Raw genomic sequence first — 25542 nt, forward strand, 5'->3', positions numbered from 1 at the left:
TGTCAGACAGACACACCCAAGGAGAGTGTGAAGAAGGGCCTGTCAAGGGCGTGACCTATTGTAGTGGGTATGGCCTGTGGAGAGTCCTGAGGGACTTGATAGAGAGGTTCCTCATCACTGGTTTAGGCCATTGGGAATTGGCTGTTGATGTTGACCCCTGTTGCCAGGCCTGCCATCGACTTGGGTTACCCAAAACCTGGCTGCATCACTACAGCCCTGACACATTGCATAACTGATGATAGGCTTGGGAATCGCCATGTGCAGTTAACCGTCTCCCTGCTCTCATCCAGAAGCATTTTGCAAATGATTAGTGCCTTCACAAATGCTGGATTTATTATCGCCCTGTTACTTCTCGTTTCTACTCAGTTACAATTAAGAGTTAGGGCCAAGGCTGCTTTACAGTTTTGTTTTATTAAAATCCCTGGCTTCCCATTCACGTTATTAGAATAGAGGTAATAAAGTATGGCTAGGGAACAGAACGGCAAATATGCCTTTGTTTTATGGGCGCTTGTTCCTCCTTTGTGTAGGAAGAGGCAGAGAGACTCAAATCCAGCTCAGTCGTCAAAGGAAGGGCACATGTGGAAAAGGTACGTCTCATTTGGGTCCTTGGCATTTCAGCCAAAGGAGAGGAACTGGTATCTCAGCCAGCAGAGGAACATAGGAAACGTGCTTGTACTGAGGCCATATCCATGCTATACATTTAAAACACCATGATACCACTTCCCCCAAAGAATTCTGGGAACTGTAGTTTGCTAAGGGTGCTGAGGGTTGTTAGGAGACTCCTCTCCTAGAGTTACAATTCCCATAGTGGTTTAACAACCAATCCCAGGAAACTCTGGAAATTGTAGTTATGTGAGAGGAATAAGGGATCTCCTAACAATGCTCCCTTTGCAAGCTACCTGCTCCCAGAATTCTTTGTGGGCAGCCATTTTTAAAGTAGTATTAAAGTACGGGCCAGTCGTGTCTGACTCTAGGGTTGCGTGCTCATCTCGCTCTAGAGGCCGTGAGCCGGCGTCGTCCGAAGACACTTCCGGGTCATGTGGCCAGCGTGACGAAGCTGCAGCTGGCGAGCCAGCACCAGCGCAGCACACGGAAACGCCGTTTACCTTCCGTGTGCTGCGCTGGTGCTGGCTCGCCAGCTGCAGCTTCGTCACGCTGGCCACATGACCCGGAAGTGTCTTCACATCTACTTGCACTTAAGGGTGCTTTCGAACTGCTAGGTGGGCAGGAGCTGGGACCGAACGATGGGAGCTCACCCTGCCGAAGGGATTCGAACCGCCGACCATGCGATCAGCAAGTCCTAGGCACTGTGGTTTTACCCACAGCGCCACCCGCGTCCCGCAAAGTAGTATTATGGTATAATAATAATAATAATAATAATAATAATAATAATAATAATAAACACACAATAAAAGATCAAACATTAAAAACTTCCCTAAACAGGGCTGCTTTCGGATGACTTTTAAAAGTCAGATAGTTGTTTATTTCCTTGACATCCAATGGGATGGCATTCCACAGGGCGAGTGCCACCACCGAGAAGGCCCTCTGCCTGGTTCCTTGTAATGTCGCTTCTCACAGGGAGGGAACCGCCAGAAGGCCCTCAGTGCCTGGGCTGAACGATGGGGGTGGAGATGCTCCTTCAGGTATACTGGGCCAAGGCCGTTTAGGGTATTATGGTGGTAGACGATTTTGCCTACCTGGGTTCCACCATAATCAACAACCCCTCCATCGACGCTGAGCTGGATGAGCGTATTGGCAAGGCAGCTACGGCAATGATTTGCCTCTCCAAAAGGGTATGGGGGAATGTGATGCTAATGTCCAATACAAAGATGAAGGTCTACTAGGCTTGCATGTTGAGCATGCTGCTTTATGGAAGTGAGTTGTGGGCAACTTACAACCACCAGGAGGGACACATAAGCACCTTCCACATGTGCTGCATCAGGAAGATTTCGGGCTATAGCCCTTTCAAAGGACCTTGAGTAATACAATGGAATCTACAAATACTCTATTTACTATTCTAAAATAATCTGTGTTATATATGTATAATTGGGGTTGGGTGGGGAAAAAACAGAAAACAGGGTATGGTGAATGGAATGGAGTAGCCTGGAAAGGGCATGGCTAGCTGCGTGGCTGATATCTTGAGCATGAACAGTCTACACTCCCAACATTTTGGGGCAGGCCCTGCTTGTTCACACTTAATTCTAGCTTCTCATGAAGGACAGAAATATAGAAATCTGTTTTATATCGAATCAGATTGTTGGTCCATTTAACTATGGGTAGCCTACACTGACAGGCAGCAAATCTATACAGGTGCTGGGAATCAAAGCTGGGACCTTGTACACACAAAGCATGCACTCCACCCTGGAGTTATGGGTCTTCCTTTAAAAGGGTGGAGGAGGGAACTTTGGCATTCTGCATTTGTTTCTAAAAGTGCTGGGTTCCAGAAGTGGTGGAAGAAAAGCTTTTATCTCTAAGAGCATCTGAAACAGCTTAGTGGCTGCATCTTTTGTGGGTTTTTATATGTACTGTTTTTTAAAAGCATCTTTTTGGAACAGAGATTCAACAAGCCCGAGAAAAGAGTTTAGATATTAAAGAATGCATCAAGGAGGGTTGGTGTTTTGCTTTAGAGCTGGTAAAAATAAGAAAGTGGGAACAATCTGTTTGGAATATGCAATAAACCTTCCAGGGCAGAGAGACTTTGCTGTGTTAAACTGCATCAATTAAACTCTGCCAGTGGAGTTGTTGCAATTACTGTATTTTTCGCTTCATAAGACGCACCTGACCATAAGATGGACCTAGTTTTTAGAGGAAAACAAGAAAAAAAAAATATTCTGAACGAAACAGTGGATGTATGATTTTTGTGGTTCATGCTGTGGCCACAGACATGATATCTGATTTGACGGTGAGTTTGGGGTAGCCCAATGCAAAAATCCTGAGGATCCATGTGGATCTGTGCTTTGTAACTAGGTTTTTGCGCCATTACGGTCCCACAAAACAGTGGATGCATGTTTTTATGTGTGCAGGCTGTAGCCATGGACATGCTATGTGATCTGATGCTGAATTTGGGGTGACCCAGTGCAAAAATCCTGAGGATCCATGTGCTTTTACCTCCCCCTCCCAGGCAGCCTCCTTTATCTCTAGAGTCCCTTATCTCCCTCCCGATCCCTTTCCGATCAGCTGCTCAGCGGCTTTGTTTCGACACCCCCTTCCCTCTTGTTTGCCTTAGTGTCTTTTCCTTAGCTGGAGCAGTTTTTTGTTCCTCCTTTTCTTCTAATTTCTCTCCTCATTGCTTTAATCTTCCTGTCTCCTCTCCTTGCAAGTTCACTGTCTTTACCTCCCACCTCCCAGGCAGCCTCCTTTATCGCTAGAGTCCCTTATCTCCCCTCCCAATCACTTGCTGATCAGCTGCTCAGTGGATTTGTTTCAACACCCACTTCCCTCTTTCTAAAAAATAAAGCACGACCTGCTTTTTGCCCCTGGGCAATTCGGCTCCAGGGACAACGCATTCACTCCATAAGACACACAGACATTTCCCCTTACTTTTTAGGAGGAAAAAAGTGTGTCTTATGGAGCAAAAAATACGGTACATTGGACTTCCAAAGGTTTTTTTGTTTTTGTTTTAATCAGATATAGAGCTGAGCAAAATTTTGTTCAACTAGAATTGAAAGGATTTGGGGAAAAGATTGCCTGACTTCATCCCCAGTGCTTTTGTGTGTGTGTGCTCCCACCACAATGTATTTTACAGTCCTGGCAATTACAGTGTTGATGTTCTTCAGAGGCTAAGTAGCTGGAGAACAGCACCATTTCCCCTCCCATCAGCCTCCTGATTTCTCACTAGGGCTGGGAGAGAAAATTCAGCTTGGAATTTAATGCAAACCTCCAAAAAATATTGCACTTCCTGAGCCAATACGTGAACCGATTACACAACTCTCTTTCAAAATTCACACTTGTCTGAATTCTGCGATGCAGCCCTTCAACCAAATAATGTGCAGAAAATGTCTAGATTAGTGAAAAGTGAATGCAAAAGTGAGTATCAGAGTGAAAATAATGTACAAACAGGACTTCAGCTAGAGAGAAATTGCTTGCAAAAACACATATGCCAAGCACAGTTATAAGGCCTGAGGTTAATGGGAAGCCTCCCCAACAAAAATGACCTCCAAAAAGTGTTGCTATCTTCATTTTCGCTCATTGAAAGTGAGGGGGGGGGGAAATCTGAGCTCAATCTGTAGCCCAGCTTTAATTCTGCCACCTCAAATCTCTTCCAGCTCATTCTGCTGTGTGTGTAGGCCAGGCCTTTGATGAGCCTGTACATGTGGACTATTGGGGGTGGGGAATCTGGGTCATGCATGCAACTCATCAGTGTAATGGAGCCCGTCAGTATAATGCTAGCAGGAAAACAGACATGTGGGTTTCTCCAGGTTTTTGAGATGCTTAGGGCTTCTTCACGCATGCTTGCAGATCATTTGGTTTCTTTCCACTTGGTAGGGAGCTGAATGTATGAACAGACTCTACTGTAGAAGTGCTGCATCTGATGTGCTTGGATGGCTCCATCTGTGGTGATGTGCCTGTGATGTCTCATTTACTCTTGCAAATTGTTTCCTGATGTTGCAGTCCTCAGTCATCAGCAAGATGCATCTGCTCTCAGGAATGCCGGCTTCTGTGAGTGGGCTGAAGTGAACAACTATCCTTTCAGTGGAATCGGTGTGCTTTTGCAAATACAAGTTTCCCTTCTGCCTCTCAATCGGAAATGTTCTATGGAAGCAAGAGAAGAGATACCATGGAGAGACCAGAGCTGGGGGGAAGTACAGAGACACCTTTGTGAAACGAATAACAATTGTTGGGAATCACAAAGGAAGAGAGTGATGTTGCTTGGAATGGAGGAGGACTCTGCAAATGCTGGATTCCAAAGCAGACTCACCTGATACGAATCAGATATGGATCACAACCCAGATTGAATCATGGTACCTGAGAGCTGCAGTTCCCAAAACACTGAGCATAAGGCTGGCAACCTGTGCTGTGGTTCCCAAGCACTCAAGACCCCATGGATATTGGGTGCTTGTGAACTCCATGAAAGAGATTTTGATAGGTGGGTGGGACAGCCCCTGACAATCGTGCAACATCATAATGGCATCATGTGGTTTACAGGTGAGTTGCCCTGCTGTACTGTATTCAAGGTGCATGGTGGAAAGAAGCCCTTCATGCTAGTTGCTTGAGGCTCTTGACAGCTGGGTGACCTGCTCAGCAGCTTTTGAAAAAATGTTGCTATACAAAGGCAGGTTTTTTTTAGCCCTTGAACCACCTTGTAAGCACTTTTTTAAAAACAAAAAACCTTAATATTTCTACATATTCACATTTCTTTCCACTTTAAAATCAGCAGAGAAATGAAAGGGGGACTTTGCTACATTCCTAGGCAGAACAAGGACAGACCAGACTTTAATGGGTCCATCTGACCCTAGCTGTTGCATTCAGGTCCTGCTTTCAGAGATCTGGTTGGCCACTGTGAGGACAGGATGCTGGGCTAGTGTCAGGCTTCAGGGAATTGTCTTCCTCCCTCATGGCAGTAGATAAGCAGAACAAAGGAAAATGAGTCTTCTTACCGGTTAGAAACTTTAATAATCACAGCAAGAAAACAAAGAACACATCTCCTAGAAATGGCGGTGCTCCCAATTAAGGAACCCATCCCCTGTCGTCCCTATTAATCTACGTCACCTTTACGTCTTGTAATCTGAGCTTGTACCCTTTGTGCTTTCTGTTTTGCAATTTTCTGAGCTCTCCTTGTTTTGGAGAAGGGGTGTGTGTGTGTGTGTGTGTGAATGCTGTCCAGAGACTGTGAACCTGTTAACCCTCTCTCTCCCAGTGTTCCTTCTCCTAGCTGTTCCCCATCCAGTATATCCCAGCTTCTGCCTTCTGAACTATGCCCCTCTGCAAACCACTGTTCCAAATCTATACTATCCTCCTGCTCCTGGGAAGATTCAGGATCCGGATCAGGAGCATGGGGAGGCAGAGGCTCCCACCATTTCTCCTCAGTGCAGCCCTCCTCAGCATGGTCCCTGACAGCTCGTTAGACTTGTGGCTTTTATTTATGCAGCGCTGTTGCAGACTGCAATGCATCTGGCCCAGACATCACTTGCTTCTGGATGAACAATTGGACTATTTGAGTACAGAGCTGGTGTTCCCACAAGGTGAATTTTAGGTGGCACAGCATTGTCTAGAGAGAGAATAATGTTTGCTATAGCAACTTTCTCTCCCATTGTGACTTGGTTGTTGACTCCTACACTTTGGTGACTGCATCAGGCAAGTCTCTAGGGAAAGGTCAAGGGGCCAGGAATTAAGTTTAAATAGATTATTAGAGCATTAAAGGGGAAAATAAGGTTAGAATGTGTTAAGACAATTATAGGGTAGAAAATAGAGGAAGATGGAAAGGAACTGCTGAAACAATCAATAGAAGTGGAATACAAAATGGGAGGTGTGAGGAGGTCGTGGAAATTAGTGAAAGGAGGATAAAATATTGAAATTGGATTGTGTTTTAAATGGTTTTTGTTTTGTTTTGTTAGTTGTATGTTAGTGTTTTGCAGTGTTTTTTTTATTGTATTGTATTATTGTATTTTTTTTTCTTTTTTGGTTTTTTGTAGTGTTGTGTTCAATTTGTTGGAAACTAATAAATATTATTATAAAACAAAACAAACAAAAAACAAAACAAAACAAGGGGCCAGCAGCCAATCTGAGCATTAGTGAGAGATTGTGGGCAAGTAACCCCAGACATTGAAGATGTAAGCATTTGGTTGGGTGACCTTTTTTTAGGATTTTACTCCAGGAAATAAACTGCCACAGTGGGCTGAAATGGACTTTGGACATGCCTGCTTTAAGGAGTCCAATGTGCTTTAAAACTGAACAAGCCTTGTGTGCCATCTTAAGCCCTCAGACTTTTCCAGCTCCTTGTGGTGTCCCTCTCTCCTCATATTGTTTAATGAAAGAAGCATCCTCAGCCAGCCAAGACTCACTGGGAGCTCTCCGAGGTGCTGATCAGGCTGCCTGGATTTGTAAGAACAAAAAAAATTCCTTCCAGTAGCACCTTAAAGACCAACTAAGTTAGTTCTTGGTATGAGCTTTCGTGTGCATGCACACTTCTTCAGATACACAGTGTGCATGCACACGAAAGCTCATACCAAGAACTAACTTAGTTGGTCTTTAAGGTGCTACTGGAAGGAATTTTTTTTGTTTTGACTATGGCAGACCAACACGGCTACCCATCTGTAACTGGATTTGTAAGCTTTTTGATTATCCCTGTTGTGCCTGTATCTGCCCTCACTCCTGGACATGGCAAGTAGAGTCAGGCAACTGTGACTATACCCAAGGGGTGGAGAGCCTTTGAACATGAGGCTGGATGCCACCTGCATGTCCTCAGGCACACCTACTGTTTAGAAGGGAGCAGCAGAAAGGGAAAAGGGGCTTGGATGTTCTGCAAAGTGTGCAATTGTCTCCTTCCTCTGTGAGAAGATCTGCTTTGAGGAGTTCAAAGCACAGGGGGAAGCTTCTCAGTGCGGAGAGAAAATTTTGTTCCTAATAAATTTACAGAAAGCCATTAATCCATTTTGTAGTTGCATACGTGCAGGGTTTTTATTTCGTTTTTTTTAAAGTGCAATTGCATTTTGAATTTTGAGGTTTGTGAATAACTGCAAGACAGGGTTTGCAGTTCAGCTGTGCATTGGTGTTATTTACATCCTTCTGCTGCGACTGCTGAGTCCTTTTTTTTTGCCTTTTGTGCAGTCAGGACCCCTGAGAGGTTTGTTTGTTTTAAAATTTACTCGTTTATAAACGTTTTCAAATAAATAAAGTTTGCTGGAGATCATTTTTATTTCTTTATTTTACAAACTTTGAAAAGAAAATCTATGGCAAAAATGGGAGGTGACACTTGAGTGAAATGGCATGACACCGTTTCCATGGGAAATAGCTTTGTGTCTGTGCCTCAGTCCACATTTGGGTTCAGTCCTGCCCACTACTGGAGTGCTGCTCCCAACAGGTTTCCACAAGGTGAAAGTAGGACTTAGTCTGAAAAAGGTTCACTACCTTGCTCGCTTGCTGTGACTGTGCCTACCTAAAGGGATGCAAAGTGATGAGCATTGCAAAACAGGATTCTGGGGTGCTGCACTAAATCCTTGAGGTACGGCAGATTGAAATAAATCAAAATAAATATCAAATACTTTGCAGTTCATTGACCCCTTTTATTGAGTCAGTTTTGTTTTTGAAATACAAATGTTCCTTGTCTAGATTTGTGTTTTGCCACCAATTCCCCCCCCCCCCACTCCAGATACTGTGACCTAGGTAGGTCAGATATCACACCGGAGAAGCTGAGGGGCCATCTGACTTGCATGGGGGTAAGGCAGTAGTAAACAACAATGCAGAAAGCGGTTGAACACCAGACACACCAAAATGACACGCAGGCCTCAGTTGCTGATGTCCCAAAGCTTGTTCACGCAGGAACTGCCGCCCAAGTAACGCTGGGGCATTCCTGGGACATTGGTATGTACAATAAGGGGCAGTTCAATGTGTGCCTTTCTTCGCTGCTGGAGTTCCTGAGCGGATGTAGCAAGGCTTTAGCTGGCTCCCCAGGGTTCCAATGTCAGAACGGCGAGGAAAATACAAAAGAGAAGGGAGCCTTCACAACTGGAGGAAGGCTTTTGTGCTATTGGAGAATCCTGATTTGAACTTGCAGGCTTCCTTGGATTTGTGTTGCTTTGGCACAGTGGAGCAACGAGGGTAAAGAGTGACTCTCCCTGCAGCGGTGCAACTTGCTGTTGATTATGAGGAGGATCCAAAGGCAACCCATGCACGAGGCGCCACCAACTTTTCATTTCTGTCTCCCTGTCCAGAGTTCAATTGGGTGCATGGTCCTCTTCCCAGAGCTAGAAGGGCAGCTCATATTAGAGAAGCAAGTTAATGGGTTTACCAATTTTTGCTTATCACAGAGAGATAAAACTGTAATAACACAGATGAGCAGTGCATGAAAAATCACAACATTCCCATTTCTGTTGCTGAGCAGTACTGATTACTTTGTGATTAAGCTCTTACCAGCGGAGGTCTAGAGTCCTTTCCCAGTACTGTGGCATTCCCTTCTCCTCGCCTGGCAAGAGCTGGAATAAACTGACTGTTTCAAATCTGCAAATCAAAATCAAATATCTGTTCCTCTGAATGAATAACTGAATTTAAATTTGGTAGCCAGTGGCAAAAGGAAACAAAAACATTATCTTATGCAATGTGTTGTACTTCATCACTTCAATACTTCCATTATCTGCTAAAGTGGAGTCAAAACACTAAGGGTGTGCCCTGGCCACAAGATTCAGTTTTTATCTGTAGCTTTGGGAAGCAGCAGTTTTGGAGCCATTCTGTAGTTTTCCAGTTTGACTCATAATTTGAGACAAAATTATATTTGTTGAGAATGAAGCTCCCCCATCTTCACTAAAACGAGGAATCTAAAAGAAAAGACTATCTATATATATTTTTTCATATGAGTGGATGAAATTTGCAGGCACGTTAGTTCCTCCAGAGTGGATTAAGCCAGCCAAATGTTAGGAGATACAACTAGGGTTTAGTGTGTGTGTGAACGACACTTTTAAAATTTGATTTAGAAAAGAAAGAAAATGTATTTTGTTTTCTGCCAACATGTGATGCAATTTGCAGGCATAGTCTGCCTTTATGATGGGATGAAGCACACCAAATTTCAGAATGATAGTTGAACTGGTTCCCCTGCAAGGGAAGTATTACCGTTATGGAGTGGATACACTAGTATGCATAGGGGTGGGGAAAAGAGCAAGAATCTTCAGGAAATACTAGGATGGGGGAACTGCCAATGTACTCCAGCAAGAACCTTACTACCCCATGTGTTGTTGGACTTTTGCTCCCCTGCTGGATTTTTGGGGATACAACCCCTTCTGCCTCAGGGAGGGAGATATCACCACTGACTTGTATAGAAGAAGGGGTGATGCAGCGGGTGGAACGGGACATGATCCATTTGAAGAACAAACTGTTTTAATATTTAGTCAACATTTCCGCTCCAAATCACTGTGAATGGAGTGTTCTGGGAAAATAATTGCCTCTACAGGGCAATTCCCTAGCCAGTTTCGTTTTGCTTTGATTAAAAAAGAAATGCAGTGTGTATTTTTGAGTGGGGACACAGAGTCCACAGAGCAACTTGCAAGTTTAGAGAGTCAGTGATCTGACTTGAGATGTCTCTTCAACAGTGCAGTCTGGTAATCCAGGAAGTATACAGAGCCACCGGAGATCCCTACAAAATACTAGCAAATAATGAATGGAGGAACAGAATGAACACTGATGTGTTAATCAATGGCCCAACCATCTACAACATAACAAAGATATGTGCAGTGAACTTTTCAAAATTACTTAAAGCCAACACAGGATGATTAAGAAAACATCAACCCTGTAAAAGACATTCAATCAATGCCAGTCTTAAGAATTCACTTCAGAACCAAAGAAATTCACACCCAAATATCACTTGGCAGTTGATGCCTCTCTTGTGGGTACTCTGTTCATGGTTGTAGGGGGGACTTAACATTTGCAACTACTTGCAAAAGTCCACAATGTTTGTGCACTGCTCCTTTCTCCCCCTTCTGGCCATTCCCACAGTTCAGCTAAAATTCTGTAGTTGTGACCTGGGTCACTTCTGACTGCAGTTCATCCACTCTGCGTCCACGGGAGCCCCTCTTGTGGCTGTCCATGTCTAGTCATGCCGACTTATTGAGGACTTCAGAAGGAGTGCAAGTCGAGACACGCTCTCGTGTGGTGTTCCTGGCCCGGCTGAAGCTGCTCTGCTCCCTGTGTGACCGGAAGGGGAGGCAGAATTCTCGGAAGCACCTCTTGAAGTTCTCATCCAAGAAAGCATAGAGGACAGGATTGAGGCTGCTGTTGGTGTAACCCAGGGCAATGCAAAAGTGGAGGCTGGCCATCACATAGGGGTTCTTCTTGTCGATGCCCACCAGGGTCCAAACAATGACAAAGATCTGGATGGGTGTCCAGCAGATGATGAAGGCAGCCACCACCACCAGCACCATGCGTGTGATACGGCGCAGGTTGCGGTCCTTCTCCTTGGAGCCTGAGAGGAGGCGGACGCTCTTCAGGCGGAGAATCATGAGCCCGTAGCAGATGGTGATGACCAAGATGGGAACCAAGAAGGCAAAGATGAAGACGCAGATCTTGGTGACTGTGTCCCAGTAGATCTGAGGTTCAGGAAACTGCAGGAGACACATCACGATGCCACCTGCAGCAAAAGGAGAGGAAGAGAGTGAGGTGACTTTCATTCAGCAGATGGAGATACAGAGATAGAGAGGTGTCCAGCTTGGACATTATTTCCCAAGGCTCCATCAGCACAGATGCTGATTTTCACTGCCGTCTGTTCATTGAAGCAAATGTAGGAATATCAGGACTTGCTGATATTGTAACTCCTAACTCATGCCAACATAATGGAGTATTCCTAAGAGTGTCTTCTTTATGACTCAATCAACTAACTGGAACTCACAAAGCGAATAAAGCAGATTTCATTTTTTAATACTAATAGTAATATTAATAATACAAGTAATACTACTACTGATATTAATAGCAACAACAGCAGCAGCAGCAGCAGCAGCAACAATAATGCAAGTGGAAGCTCTTCTCCGTGAGCCTACAGGCTCTCTCCCTCACCACCCAAGCCTGCCTCCCTGTCATGATCTTTCAAAGACTTTCAGCCCTCTTCTGGTGTTCTGGCTGTGGCCAGCCAATGAAGGAAGGGACATTTACCTCTCACTGCTCCAGCACACAAAAGGCAGGGTCAGTGCATGACATTGCAGCTCCTGAAACTGCCTCCGCCACCTATCTTCCTGCTGCTTCCTCCAACCTAACTTGCCTGCTGGCCTGGTTGCTTGCTCACTGCTAGCAAAGAGGCTTTAAAGACTTAAGGTAAATGTTAAACAGTAACTCCAAGCAACTTCACCCACAGTGCCTCACCCATTTCTCAGAGCAAGGCACTGAGCACTCATGCCTTTGTTGGCAGCTACCATGAAGGTTGGAGGAAAGCAGCAGGGTGGGGCAGAAGTTGGTAGGGAGAAGTGGTAGCAGGGCTAGCGAGCTAACCAATCAACTGGCCAGCTAGCTGCCACTCCCAATTCGCCATCTCAGCCATGTGACTCATTGTGCCCTCCACATCCAGTAGGGGAATCTTCTCTGGCTCAGAATCAAAATCTGAGATGGAGAAGAATTTGGGACTTTCAACACGTGCTTTGTCTTTGAGGCGGAACAGTATAAGCCCATGAGACTTGCATTTCCCATTCCAGAAATAGGAGTCTCTGGAACCATGCTTTTAGATAGCTCCTTTTCCTGGAGTTTAGACAAGGTGGTGGTATTTAGTGTCCTGTGGTTTAGAACTACTGTACCTTTTTTTTTTTTTTGCTTTGTTGTTCTTGGTGGTTCTTCAGATCCACCTCCTGATGACTAGATGGTTGAATTTACTTTAAATGGGTGATATATGGTTTTAAATAGGCAACAAGGTTGGGGTTATGGTGTGCAGGGAAGGGTTCTTTAACTTTTGAAAAACCAAACACTATTTTGTCCTCTGCCAAGTCCCATAGGAACTATTTTGGGGAGGGAGACATTTTCTATCTATTGCAGGAAAGAAGCTGCTATTTGTGGCAGAACAGTTTCAAAAGTGCTCTGAAAAGTCGGAGGAGGTTCATGACTGACACAGGGACTAGCCAATTAGTATTGTGGTGTGGGGAAGTGGCCTCATGCTTGAAACAGTGCTGTGCTAATATGCCTTCCACTGAAAACGGAAAGATCCAATGTTCCCTAAGCTTAGTTCAAGTCAGAAGGTTCTACGTGTGTCCAAAATGTGGTGAGGGAACTTTTACAGCAGACTCACTGATAAAATCACACACATCTATGTACAGCCTTATGGGCATCTCTGGCTGTGGTTTAGAGAGCAGGAAAGTGGCGTCTCTGCCTTCCAAAGCCCACACAAAGGAGGATTGACTGGAATGTGGCAACAAGACACTTGCCTTGAGATCGGGTGACAGCCATGATCATGATGGGCACCCCAATGACAGACGAAAGAACCCAGATGCAAACATTGATTAACTTCGCTTTTGCTGGGGTCCGGAAATCCAGGGCCTTGACTGGATGGCAGACCGCTATGTACCGGTCCACGCTCATCATGGTGAGGGTGAAGATGCTCGTAAACATGTTGTAGTAGTCAATGGAGAGGACAACCTTGCAGAGCAGCTCCCCAAAAGGCCAGGTCTCCATCAGGTACTTAGCACTCTGGAAGGGCAGTGTGCTAGTGGCCAAGGCATCTGCCAAGGCCAAGTTGAAGATGTAGATATTGGTGGCTGTTTTCATCTTGGTGTATCTGCAGGGAGGAGACAAAGGGAAAGGCGTGTCAACTGTAGATTATGCTTGCTCTCTGCCCAGGAAGCATGGATGTTTCCTGGTCTGGATGAACAAAGGCCCCCAAGCTATCAGATTTCTCGGTTGTGTTGTTGTACCCTTGTTTAGCTGATGTGAAAAAAGAAAGAGGCCTGCAATTAATGATACAATTAGTTCAAAATAGTATGTGAAATTCAGGCCCCCACCTCTGGGGATGGATTTATCATTCTTCCTCTGGTCCCTGTCAGTTTCAAATGCATTCATTTATACATCTGGTCCAATAGCATTAATCTGCTTTTCTAATAAAAAAATGCATGAAAATCCATATTTTTCCCCACAAGTGCTGCATTGCTAAATCAGTACACATTTTTAATATGCGTCTCATTGCCTTTTAAAGCAAACAACTACATTACAAAGTTTGGAGAAGTGCAAAATGGGAAGGATAGCTCTGCAGTTCATGCCTGCTCATTAGTTCAGGAGGTGTCAGCCAGGTCAGTTCATAGTGAACTTGGGAAAGAATTAATTCCATATGCATCCTCCCCTCCTAATCGCTTTTGGTAGGACTTTGTAAGTCAATACAAGGACCATGAACTTGGCTGGGTAGCAGGTGGGTAGCTGATGCAGCTGTTTTAACAACACTGCTACACGTTCTCAGCCAGAAACTTCCATCAGCAGTCTGGTCACTGCATTCTGCACCAGCTGGAGCTTCCAAACCAGACCCAAGGGCAGCCCCACACAGAGTGCATTGCAGTAAACCAGCCTTGAGGTTACCAATACGTGGACCACCATGGTCAGGCTATGTTGTACCCACACTGGCGGAGGCAGTTTGCTTCTGAATACCAGTTGCTGGAAAAAACAGGACAGGAGGGTGATCAGGGGACCCGAGGCTGGGAAAAGCTGAAGTAGCCTTTAGAATAAGGAGCCAGTGTGGTGCAGGGGTTAGAGTGTTGGTCTAGGACTCGGGAGACCAGGGTTCAAATCCCCACTTGGTTACGAAGCTCACTGGGTGACCTTGGGCCAGTCACCTCTCAGCCTGACCTACTTCACAGGGTTGTTGTGGGGAGAAAATGAGGAGAGGGAAAACTGTGTGCACCACTTTGAGCTCCTTGTACAAAAAAAGGTGGATATAAAAGCAATAAAATAAATGCAATAAATAAATGTTGGCTCTGGAAGACCCTACTCCATGAAACCATCAGGAAGACCTGGAGACTGTTGCTGTTTATTAGCCCAAACTTGTTCACAGGGCTGTCAGGAAAGATCCAGTGGGGGGGGGGGCACTGAGCCCTTTGGAAGAAGGATGGAATGAAAATGCAATATATTTTTTATTGAAACATGGGGAAGGAGAGCGAAGAAATGACTATAGTTTCTCCTCAGCAGGCTCCTTATTGTTCTGCCTCCTTCCCTCATCTTTCGCCTTTATTCTTTCATATCCTTCCTTCCCACATTAATCTCTCCTAGAGGGAATATATCTGACCAGAACTTTGATTTTCTTCTCTCTTTTTTACCACCAGGATCCATTTTCTTCATTTTACTGTCTTGATGAACAAGAACTTATCCATTAAATATGGATTTGAATGCTTAAATTATTCAAGGAAGCAAAGGGCTCAAACGAGTGACTAGTTTTCCCTCCATCATTGGAGGGGAAAAGTTGAACATCTCAAAGATACTGCCCTCACACATGCCCAGTAGTTTCTGCTGTCACATTGGAACCAGTGCTTTCTTTTATTCTAGGCCAATATGCACACTTAAGAGCTGACTGAACCACTAAGACTTAAATGCCGGTAAGTATGTGCTGAAATCTGGGTGGCATTTTTAAGAGGGTTAGTGTTGAATGGTTTCTTTAAATGTAAAGGTTCATCATTGTTCCACTTGATGTGTATGTCTTTAAGGGGCCAGAGCAAGGGCCAGAGCAAGATAACGAGACCCAGCTTTACAGCTGTGAAACATAGCAGGTGCTGCTGAGTTGTATTTGATTAAGGTGTGTCAGCATTTGGGTGTAGTATATAAGGAGCAGCACCTAGCTCTCCCATTACCCTGGGGGATGGGTTGGTGGTTGGGTCATGGTTTGTTGTTGATCTATTTAGTGTAAATGGAGTTTTTGTTTTTCTTATTAAAACCTTGTTTAAGTTATTTTTGAGTCCTTTTCTTTTTAATGCATGATCTCCCCAGCAAGCTCTCTGCAGCGCTACCATACTGCAAATAGCCAACAGTTAGAAGCGATAGTTTTGCATTTCCAGCAAATCAGCTGGACTACTCGAAAGTAAAGCATAGAATTGCAAGAGAACTTAGAGGTCAACTAAACCAACCCACTGCTTATTTTTGGAAGCTGACTGCTGCAGCAATCTTGAAAGGTGGTCCTCAAGCTTTTGCTTGAGAAACTTCCAATGAGAAACATCACTTTCCACGCAGTCTGTTTCACAGTTTCATTGTAAAAACTGTCATTATCATTAAACCTTGGAGGATTTTTTAAAAAAAGATTTATATCCTGCATCAGTTATTCTTTTTCTTTCATTTGTCTAATTTTTTTTTTTGGCCCTGTTCCTTCTTCCCATGAATATTGTTAAGGGCCCATTAAATCCTGGATAGCGGTTTTCAAAAGCATCGTCACCAGAGCGGTTAGAAAGCAAAGCAGAAAACCCAGGATTCAGTTGCTTTTGGAAAGGCAGCATTTACGATATACATATGAGAATGTTCCAGCATGTATCTCAGTTATTTACACAAAGAGGGGAGTGATAACAATATTGATCTCTCTGTACATTGTGACAAAATGACTAGGCTATCTTGATACACATGCCCACCAACCATCAGGGATACACTTTAGAACAGAAAAATAAATAAGTACTGTTCTACCATTCAAACCCACTCATGCAGTCATCAGATAGGTTTGCTGCATTTTGCCAAAGGCATTCATCTTAAGACTTATCAGTATTGGCATAGATAACTCCTACAAAGAAGATCAAACCTCTCCATTCTTAAGGAAACCAGCCCTGAGTGCTCACTGGAAGGACAGATCGTGAAGCTGAGGCTCCAATACTTTGGCCACCTCATGAGAAGAGAAGACTCCCTGGAAAAGACCCTGATGTTGGGAAAGATGGAGGGCACAAGGAGAAGGGGACGACAGAGGACGAGATGGTTGGATAGTGTTCTCGAAGCTACCAGCATGAGTTTGACCAAATTGCGGGAGGCAGTGGAAGACAGGAGTGCCTGGCGTGCTCTGATCCATGGGGTCACAAAGAGTCGGACACGACTAAACGACTAAACAACAGTAGCAGCAGCAACAACAACAACAACTTGCTTCCAATGGGCATGTGACAAGAGGACTCCCCCCACCCTCATCAAATAGCCACATTCATTGTCCTGACACCAATAGTCCAAAATCCCTCTGCATGCAAGGAAGGATAGATTAATCTGCCAGTTTACGTTTATCTCAGTTTCTCATTTTGCCAGTATAAAATTCAGCTCTCCACACTTCCACATTGGTTTGCGATTTTCGAAATTAAAAAATCCTCATTGAAATGTGTCGGCTTTTTTTTTTGCAGGCAGTTTCTCCTGATATAATGCATGTTCATGAATGCTTGTATTTATACACAAACTTTCCCCTAATATATGCATTCTTGCACATGCACATTAGAAGGAGATTTTTTTTTTTTTGCAAAATTCTGAGAAGTGGAAATTCGGGATGGGGGAAATAGCTGGCTTTGTTTAGACCAGAGGTCAGCAACCTAAGGCCCATGAGCCAGAAGCAGCCCATGAGAGTCGCTTAACTGGCCCGTGAGCTGCCCCCGAGCCAAGCTGCCCACTCAGCAAGTCCCCGCGCACTGCGCTAAACCAGTGCAGCATGGCGTGGGGACTCTCTTCCGTGGCTCCCAAAAGCGCTTCTGCGCAGGCATGATTTTAAGCGTCTGGGCATGCGCAGAAGCAATTTCCGGCGCCATGGACATGTGCAGACATGATTTCGGCATCGTGCTGTGCCAGTCCGGCCCACAGAGGATCTCTGCGGGAGTGATCCGGTAAGCCTTGCCAACCCCTGGTTTAGACACATGGGGACTAGGTAGGTTTGCCTTTAAATGTCAGCCAAACTGATTTTCTCTCTCATTCCTACAAGTGAGCACCTGTTGCGTTGGGGGTGTGTGTGTCCCTTGGCTGAATCCAGATGTTAGAAAACAAACACAAGAAACACCACATTCATTTTATGCCGCACTACTTGTTGCATTATAGAACTGTAGCCTTTGGATAGCTATACTGCCATGCCACGCTGCATTTCAAATGGTTGGAAAGAGCTGTCTGTTGCGAGACTGGCCCCAAATTTCATCACGTGGAATTGCAAAATAAAATTTTCTGAGTTAACAGGGTTGCAAACTGATATTTCCCCCTCTGGAAACAATGATCACAGAAACGAGTGCTAAACTTCTAATAGATTTCACCAGGCTTCCAGAAGCGGCTTTTCCATTATGTAAAAGATAACATAGAATGCAGAAGTGAACAGGGAAGGAAATGTCAGGGGAATGGAAGAAAGGGCCATCTGCATGCAGCCCCTTTCTATAAAAAGGTAAAGGTAAAGGTACCCCTGCCCGTACGGGCCAGTCTTGACAGACTCTAGGGTTGTGCGCCCATCTCACTCTATAGGCCGGGGGCCAGCGCTGTCCGAAGACACTTCCGGGTCACGTGGCCAGCGTGACAAGCTGCATCTGGTGAGCCAGCGCAGCACACGGAACGCCGTTTACCTTCCCGCTAGTAAGCGGTCCCTATTTATCTACTTGCACCCGGGGGTGCTTTCGAACTGCTAGGTTGGCAGGCGCTGGGACCGAACGACGGGAGCGCACCCCGCCGCGGGGATTCAAACCGCCGACCTTTTGATCGGCAAGCCCTAGGTGCTGAGGCTTTTACCCACAGCGCCACCCGCGTCCCTGCCCCTTTCTATGCATCGCTACAATTGCCCCTAACAGAAAGCACCTTTTCTGTCCTTGTGTAGGACAACTACACAAACAAGGGCCTCTATGCATGCTGCTGCTGTTTAAGAGGTGACTGTTGGTGAGGCCCACATGCCAGTGGTGTGCAAAAACAGAGGCCAAAGCACCAGCAAGGTACGGTGTGTGTGTGTGGTTTCTGCACACACTCACACAGCCCTCTCCACCCAGGCAAGCGAGAGGCACTCGCAGAGTTCAAAGGCATATTCCAGCCAGGCAAAAACTTTCAAGGAGGGTGAGAAACAGGGCCAGTGAGGGGTGTGGCGGGGGTGTGTGACCTGAGGAGAGCCTCAAGAGCCAGGTAGAGAGGCTTGGGGGGCTGCATCTGACCCCTGAGCCTGAGGTTCCCCATCCTTCCCCTACACAAAAGCTACTTCAGCTCCAAGAAAAGTAAAAAGGTAAAGGACCCCTGAATGGTTAAGTCCAGTAAAAGGCGAATATGGGGCTGTGTGCTCATCTTGCTTTCAGGTCAAGAGAGCCAGCGTTTGTCCACAGTTAGCTTTCCGGGTCATGTGGCTAGCATTACCAAACCGCTTCTGGTGCAATGGAACACTGTGACGGAAACCAGAGTGCATTGAAACACCATTTACCTTCCCACCACAGTGGTACCTATTTATCTACTTGCACTGGCATGCTTTTGAACAGCTAGGTTGGCAAGAGCTGGGACAGAGCAATGGGAGCTCACCCCATCACAGGGATTTGAGCCACCAACCTTCTGATTGTCAAGTCCAAGAGGCTCGGTTGTTTAGACCACAGCGCCACCCACATCCAATAGCACTCCAATAGCACTATCTGTACAAGAAAGACTGATCCTTTTATAGGATTTTGTGTTTAGGGGAGAGTAAAGGCTATTGTGTGAGAATTCATAAGGAAGAAGCATCAAAATTGCTTCAAGAGTTATCTCCCCTTCCCTCCGCCCCCACTTTCCTTTGGCAAAAAAGAAATCAATTTCCCTCTATCTTTGCAGCTGCAGCACCAGCCACACATTCCTCCTTCATACGGATTTTTGCTCTCCTTGTCTCTTCTTTTTAATCTAATTCCCCATGACTAAATAATTATGATCAATTGTTTTATTGTCTGCCAGGTTTGCTTTCAGAAAACTCTTTGGTAACCATGGGGAACTGATCGCCTGGAAATTTCCTGATTAACAATAATCGCTTGAAGTTTTACAGTTCTCTCCAACGATGTTACAAGCATTGCATAACAAAGCCCACAGCATTCTGATTGTTTTGCCTGCAAGAAAGAAATAGGGGGGCAGGCAAGCAGACGGGTTTGGGGTGTGTGTGTGTTATTGCTGAATCTAGTAACAAAACCAGAAGGGACTTGTTCCTTCCAAATGCTCAGCTTCTGGTCTTTTAGTGTTTGCGTTTAAATCTAATCTTAACATGACTGTGCCACCCTACTTGTAAATGTTGCCAGGGCGGCTCACACAGCTAACAAATACAACCAAGACAGCACAAATAAGGGAGAGGTCCAAACCCCCTTTGTGATGGGATGTGGAGCAAGATGTGGGGGAGCAAGAGGTTGGATTGGGTGCTGGTTTCTTTCTGCCCGGCTCTGCTGGCCTCCAGCTGCCTGCAGAGCGATGCCAGGACCACTCTGCTAGGACAGAGCATGCTCTTCCAGCCACCTAATACCATATTTTTCACTCCATAAGGCGCACCTGACCATAAGGCGCACCTACTTTTATTTGGGGGGGGGGATTCAAGAAAAAAATATATGCGGCTCTTGGGGGCTTTTGTGGGAGGTGGGGGAAGTGAGAGAGCCTCGCTCTGTCCCTTCCCCCACCTCCCGCAAAAGCCAGGGATAGCCACGCGAAGCCTCCCCAGGGCAGCGGGATGAAGGCTCCCCACTGCCCTGCGGAGGCTTTGCGGGCTACCCCAGAGCTGCTTGACCCAAAGAGCAGGTCGGGGAGCAGCGGAAAGGCTGCGCTCAGCCTTCCCGCTGCTCCCTGGGGCTGGCGGTGGGGGAAGCACGGCTTTCTCTCACTGCCAGCCCCACAAGCTCGGGGAGCAGCCTTTCTGCTTGTGGGGGTGGCGAGGGAAGCCCAGGTCCCCCCCCCCCAGCCCCAGGGACCACACATTTGCTCCATAAGACGCACAGACATCCCCCCTTCGATTTTAAGAGGAAAAAAGTGTGCCTTATGGAGCGAAAAATGCGGTAGTTGGAAATGCTAGAAGTGCTGCTTGTGGGGTGCCCACCAGTTTGTCAGGGACTGGCTGGATGATGAGGGTTAGTGGGAGGCTCTAGCTGGAGGATTCCCCCCCCCCCCACCGGAAGCCTCAGAAGAGGAAGGATCAGAGCCAGGGCAGTGGGGGTGGGACACGGAAGACAGGTCAGAGGATGAAGTTGGGGGCAGAATGGTTGGATGCTGAGTGAGGGAGAGGATCTAGAGGCAGCAAGCACTGCACACAGAAACTCCAACACATTTAGTGAGAAGTGAAAAGGGAAGCAATGGGGCAGACCCATAGAGTTTTGCATATGCAGGACAGCCACCAGTAATGAAATATGACAGGCAGGCAGACATAGTCTTATACCAAGTCAGATCATTGGCCCATCTAGCTCAGTATTGTCTACACTGACTGGCAGATATTCCTGGAGATGTCAGGGAGGGAACCTAGGACCTTCTGCATGCAAAGCAGGTGCTCTATCACAGCTATAACCATTTCCCGCTTTGGCATCTCAGGAGGACATGTCATCTAACAATAAAGTTGTCAATGGAGGCAATTTATGCATTCCACTGCAAATCAATGTCACTGAGTGGCATTTTGGGAAACTCTCCTCTGGTGTCTTAGAAACATCTTGCTAACAAGCAATGCGGCGGCGGGGGGGGGGGGGGGCGGGACTCAACTGATCATGGCTGGACTTCTTCCTTTAGGGATTATGTGACAGCTTGCTTTTTATCTATCGCTGCCTTCCGCCCAAGGCCAGTAGAAGACATTAGTCCTGCTGGCTGAAATCCAGGCTGAAGGCTTTTCCGGTGAGATATTATCAGACTAATACTATGAACAGTATCACTCAATTGCCATGGAAGAAAAGAACACCTGACACTTGGGACACGACCTACCTTTGAACTGTACCAAGAGAAGAGATCATAATTATATTATTGTCATCTTCTTTGTTCATCTTTACCTCTCTCTCTCCAGTCTCTTCTCTTTAACACTGAATGGAACTAGCACGGGGGGGGGGGGGGACAGATGTTGATGGATGGCAACAAGTCCCATCAAACTCCAGCCAGCATGGCCAAGAACAGGAATGATGGAAATTGTCATCCACAATATCTGGGGAGGGTACCATGTTGGATACCCCTGAATGAGAAATACTAGATGTCCAAGACATTGTTTCTGCTTGAGGTGAAGGACAAGGTGGTCCCATCTCCCTGCTTTCCATGTACACAACCCAGCTGGACCATCACCTGCATTTTAATTCCACATGATCTCCACTGCTAGATGCAGTTTGCCTCTGAATCCCAGTTGCTGGTAATCACAAGTGGAGAGAGTTCAGGTCCTGCCAGCATCTCATTGGCCACTGTGAGAACAGAATGCTGGACTAGATGGGCCTGATCCAGCAGGGCTTTTCTTAAGTTCTTACATAGCAGCATCAATTTTCCAGACCTGTCAGAGATGTCTAAACTTATGCTCACAAGCATACAGGTTTCAAAGGACCTAAGGTTGCTTTTCCTTTTGTCTAATATGCCAATCTTTCTAATTAATTTCCTGACTATTACCCACCATGTGCCACCGATAGGTAGAACTCCCTCCCTGACATTCCCTCCAACACAGGCAGCATTTAAAGTCTGCATCAAGGTTAAGTTCCAAACCACAGAGCTGAACTTGAGTCGCAATTAGTCTCTCCTGTAATGAAAAGGCTCAGAGCAATAAAGGCAGCAGCACCTCCTCCCAGTTTGACCTGATCGTCCTCCCTCCCTCCCGCTGCTCAGCGTGAAACAAGTAGTGTAGAAACCAGAACCATGCAATTGCGATTTGAAGAAACAGCACTTACAGGATGCAGAGATGAAAGTCTAGCGGTTCTTTCGTTTGCATGGCAGTAAAGATACCAGATGTCAGAGGAAGGCTTGATAGGCGCCAAACAGTGTGATCTCATAAACTGGGGGTGAGGAACCCATGATCAGCCATACATTGTGGGACTCCAGCTCCCATCAGCCTCTGTCAACATGGTCAGTGCTCAGGGGTGATGTAGCTCCACAGCATCTTGAAGGCCAGAGATTCCCCATCCCAGCTACACAGAATTACTTAAAAACAAGCCCCATTGAATTGAACATGATTTACTTCTGGTTAATTTGGTATGGCAGGATGGGGAACCTATAACTCTCCAGACCTAGTTGCACTACAACTCCCATCATCCCTGACCATTGGCCATGCTCTCTGGAGATGATGGGAACTGCAGGGCTGGCTAGGGCTGTGTGAGCTCCCTCACCCACACTTCACTTCAGGGTCCAATTAAACACTTTGGATGTAGCCTCTATGAATTCTGGATCACTCCTAGGGGGCCTTTGCTCACCCCTTGGCTCATCCCCCCCCAAATCTGAAGCAATATTTGGAAAGCCTAAGCTTTGGTTCTCTGTTTAACTAACCTATGCCTTGGGTTAATTTCCCATTCCAAAGCTGGCGGCAGGCTTGCAGATTCTATGAAGTCTCACTGTGCCCAGCAGTGCCCAGTGGGCGCTGATCCATTGGGGCTTAGCCCAAGGGTCAACATTTTTTCAGGAGGGGACCAGTCCACTGTCCCTCAAACCTTGTGGGGGGCCAGACTCACCTCTCCCAAAAGCAACCTCCCTCTCGAAAGGAACCCCCCGCCGCCACTCATGCCGCAGCCACTGATGCCGCCTCATCTTTGACAGCATTGTCATCGTCCTCTGCCTCGGCCAGGGGTCTGCGGGGCGTAGAGTCCATGCCACTGGCCTGGGCAGCAGAGGCAGCCTCCCTGCCGCCACTTCCTCCCGCTCAGCTCTTGGCCATATATGGCCACCGCAGCGGGAAGGAAGAGGTGTCGCCCAGAGGCGTCTGTGGCTTCGGATTGGCTGCAGGAGCTTCTTGCAGCCAATCCAAAGCCGCAGCAGTGGTGTGGAGGTCAGTCCCCACACTGTGAGGCCTCCACACCATGCCGGTTTAGCATGGGGATTGACTGAGCGGGTGGGCGGCAGAGTCCGCAAGGTTCGTGGGCCAGATTAATGAGCCCAGTGGGCCACATCTGGCCCCCGGGCTTTAGTTTGCTGACGTCTGGCTTAGCCCTACTGAGTGAAATGTCAAGCTTTTTATTTAAGCCCCCATCCCTTGACAAATCTCATCACCACACTCTTTCCTGTTCTGTTCATCCTTCCGTAATCAACTGGTATTTAGAGACTCCTCTGGGAGACATTTCTATCAATGGTCCTGTCAAATGAGAGAGTTCACTTTCACAGTTGCCAAATTTCATATATGATGGAAAGTTTCAAGTTTTACCCTTCTACTCTTTAAAAACATTGCTTTTCATTTGTTAAAACTTTGGTTTTTAATTTTTAGGGTATATTTTCAGCTTGAAATAAACTGACAGCCTGTACTTAAATATTCCTGTTATGTTCAGAATCTTTCTTTCTTTCTCTGATTTTGCAAACACCTGTCTTAAAAGATTCCATTTGTACACTCCTTATTGGTTCCTGTCTGTGCTTCTTTGCTTAATAGGGACTCAGAGATTAAAGTATCTCTGCAAAAGGTGAAAATCCACCTGTAGACGTTAGCTAGAGACATTTAAACTGTCAGACAGATGTGCCCAATTAACACTTGCAACTAGATTGGAAATGATTGTCTGACTTGTCAGAGATGGAAAAATAAAAGATCCTACCATCAAGTTTCATAACTTATTTTTAAAGGATTTGTGGTCCAAATCTATTTTTAATTACCCATGTGAAAATGTTCATGTTAAATTGTTATGCTAAGGGAATATCAACCCTCCACCAAGAAAAGGTGCATTATATCATGTCACTCATGTCGTTTTGCAACTATTTGGCTTCTTGTATCACTTGTTCTACTCCTAGTTATGGAAAGGAGCAAAGACTTGTTCAAGACACTGATGTCTTCCTCATTAGTTTCTGCAGCTTCTGAAATGTCAACAAACATTTTCTCCTCACTTGCAAATCTGTCATTAATGAGGACTAGAATATTACTTCCTAGGTCTGGGGAAGAATTCTAGCTTGGTTTGCATTCTGATACAAACCTACCAAATTTCCCGAAGCAATATGTGAACTGAAACAGAGCTATCCTTCAGAATTCACCTTTCTCTGAATGATGCAGTTTTGCAGCATACATACATACATAAAATTTTATTACGGCCATAGGCCCATACAAGTAAAAACAACACATAAATAACAGCTTGTGCACGTGGGAAAAAACAACCGCTAAAACACCACTATAACAATAAAATGCTATAAGATGGAATGGCATACTACGCCTTAATTAGCTTGAAGTGCTCCTTGGCGTCGCTTTTGGGTAAGGACAGCGACCAGGAACCTAGCCACTTTCAGGGTCGTGTGGGTATCCTTATCCTGCAAGATTTGGGCAAGGTGGAATTTTGGTGGGGTACCCTCTAGTTTCTGTATGATTGATCCCAACAAATTTGCCCGTGGCACATTGAACAAGGGGCAAGTGAACATAATGTGCTGGAGCGACTCCGGCGTCTCCTTATCACATTCACACATGGCGGAGGCTTGGCCCTTTGAGAATCTATGTCTCAGGACATTGGAGGGAAAAACGTTAAACCTCGCTTTGGTGAAAGCCAGTCTATGGGCAACAGTCGAAAGGGAGGAGAGGTATGATGGAACACAGTAAGTTAAAGTGATACCAATGTTCTGGGGCGAACAAACACCTCCCCCCAGCGTATAATTTCGCTGTAAGTCGATGTCATCCAGTCTTTGGCGGATCAGTCTTTGAGCAGTGATTTGGTCTAGTTTTAGGGAATCTGAGGGAGAGATTCCATAACTCAGGAGTTTGGCATGAATTCTACTAGTCCAAAGGCTAGAGAATTCATCTCGCCATAAGCATTGGACAAGGTAATGGTTTGGTAATCTATGCCACAATGATAACCAATAGTTGAAGACTTGCTTCCACAGGCAAGTATCTAAGGATGCGATCTTCAATTCTAGTCGCATAGCTGCGTTGCTTACGCACAG

The 25542-nt window shown here is 45.8% G+C and overlaps 1 protein-coding gene across 1 annotated transcript in view; it reads right to left on the reverse strand.

Moving 5' to 3' along the window:
- Positions 1–7860: 7860 nt before the first annotated feature.
- The window catches only part of OPRD1 (opioid receptor delta 1), a 40956-nt gene continuing 23274 nt past the window's right edge, over positions 7861–25542 (reverse strand). Inside the window, exons 2-3 of the mRNA XM_028738666.2 lie at positions 13044–13393; positions 7861–11272 (exon numbers count right to left, since the gene is read on the reverse strand). Coding sequence (XP_028594499.1) covers positions 10740–11272; positions 13044–13393 — 883 coding nt within the window. The 3' untranslated portion in view covers positions 7861–10739. The remainder of the gene's footprint in view (positions 11273–13043; positions 13394–25542) is intronic.

Source organism: Podarcis muralis, chromosome 7 (assembly GCF_964188315.1).
Source record: "Podarcis muralis chromosome 7, rPodMur119.hap1.1, whole genome shotgun sequence".
NCBI classification, from domain to species: Eukaryota; Metazoa; Chordata; class Lepidosauria; order Squamata; family Lacertidae; genus Podarcis; species Podarcis muralis.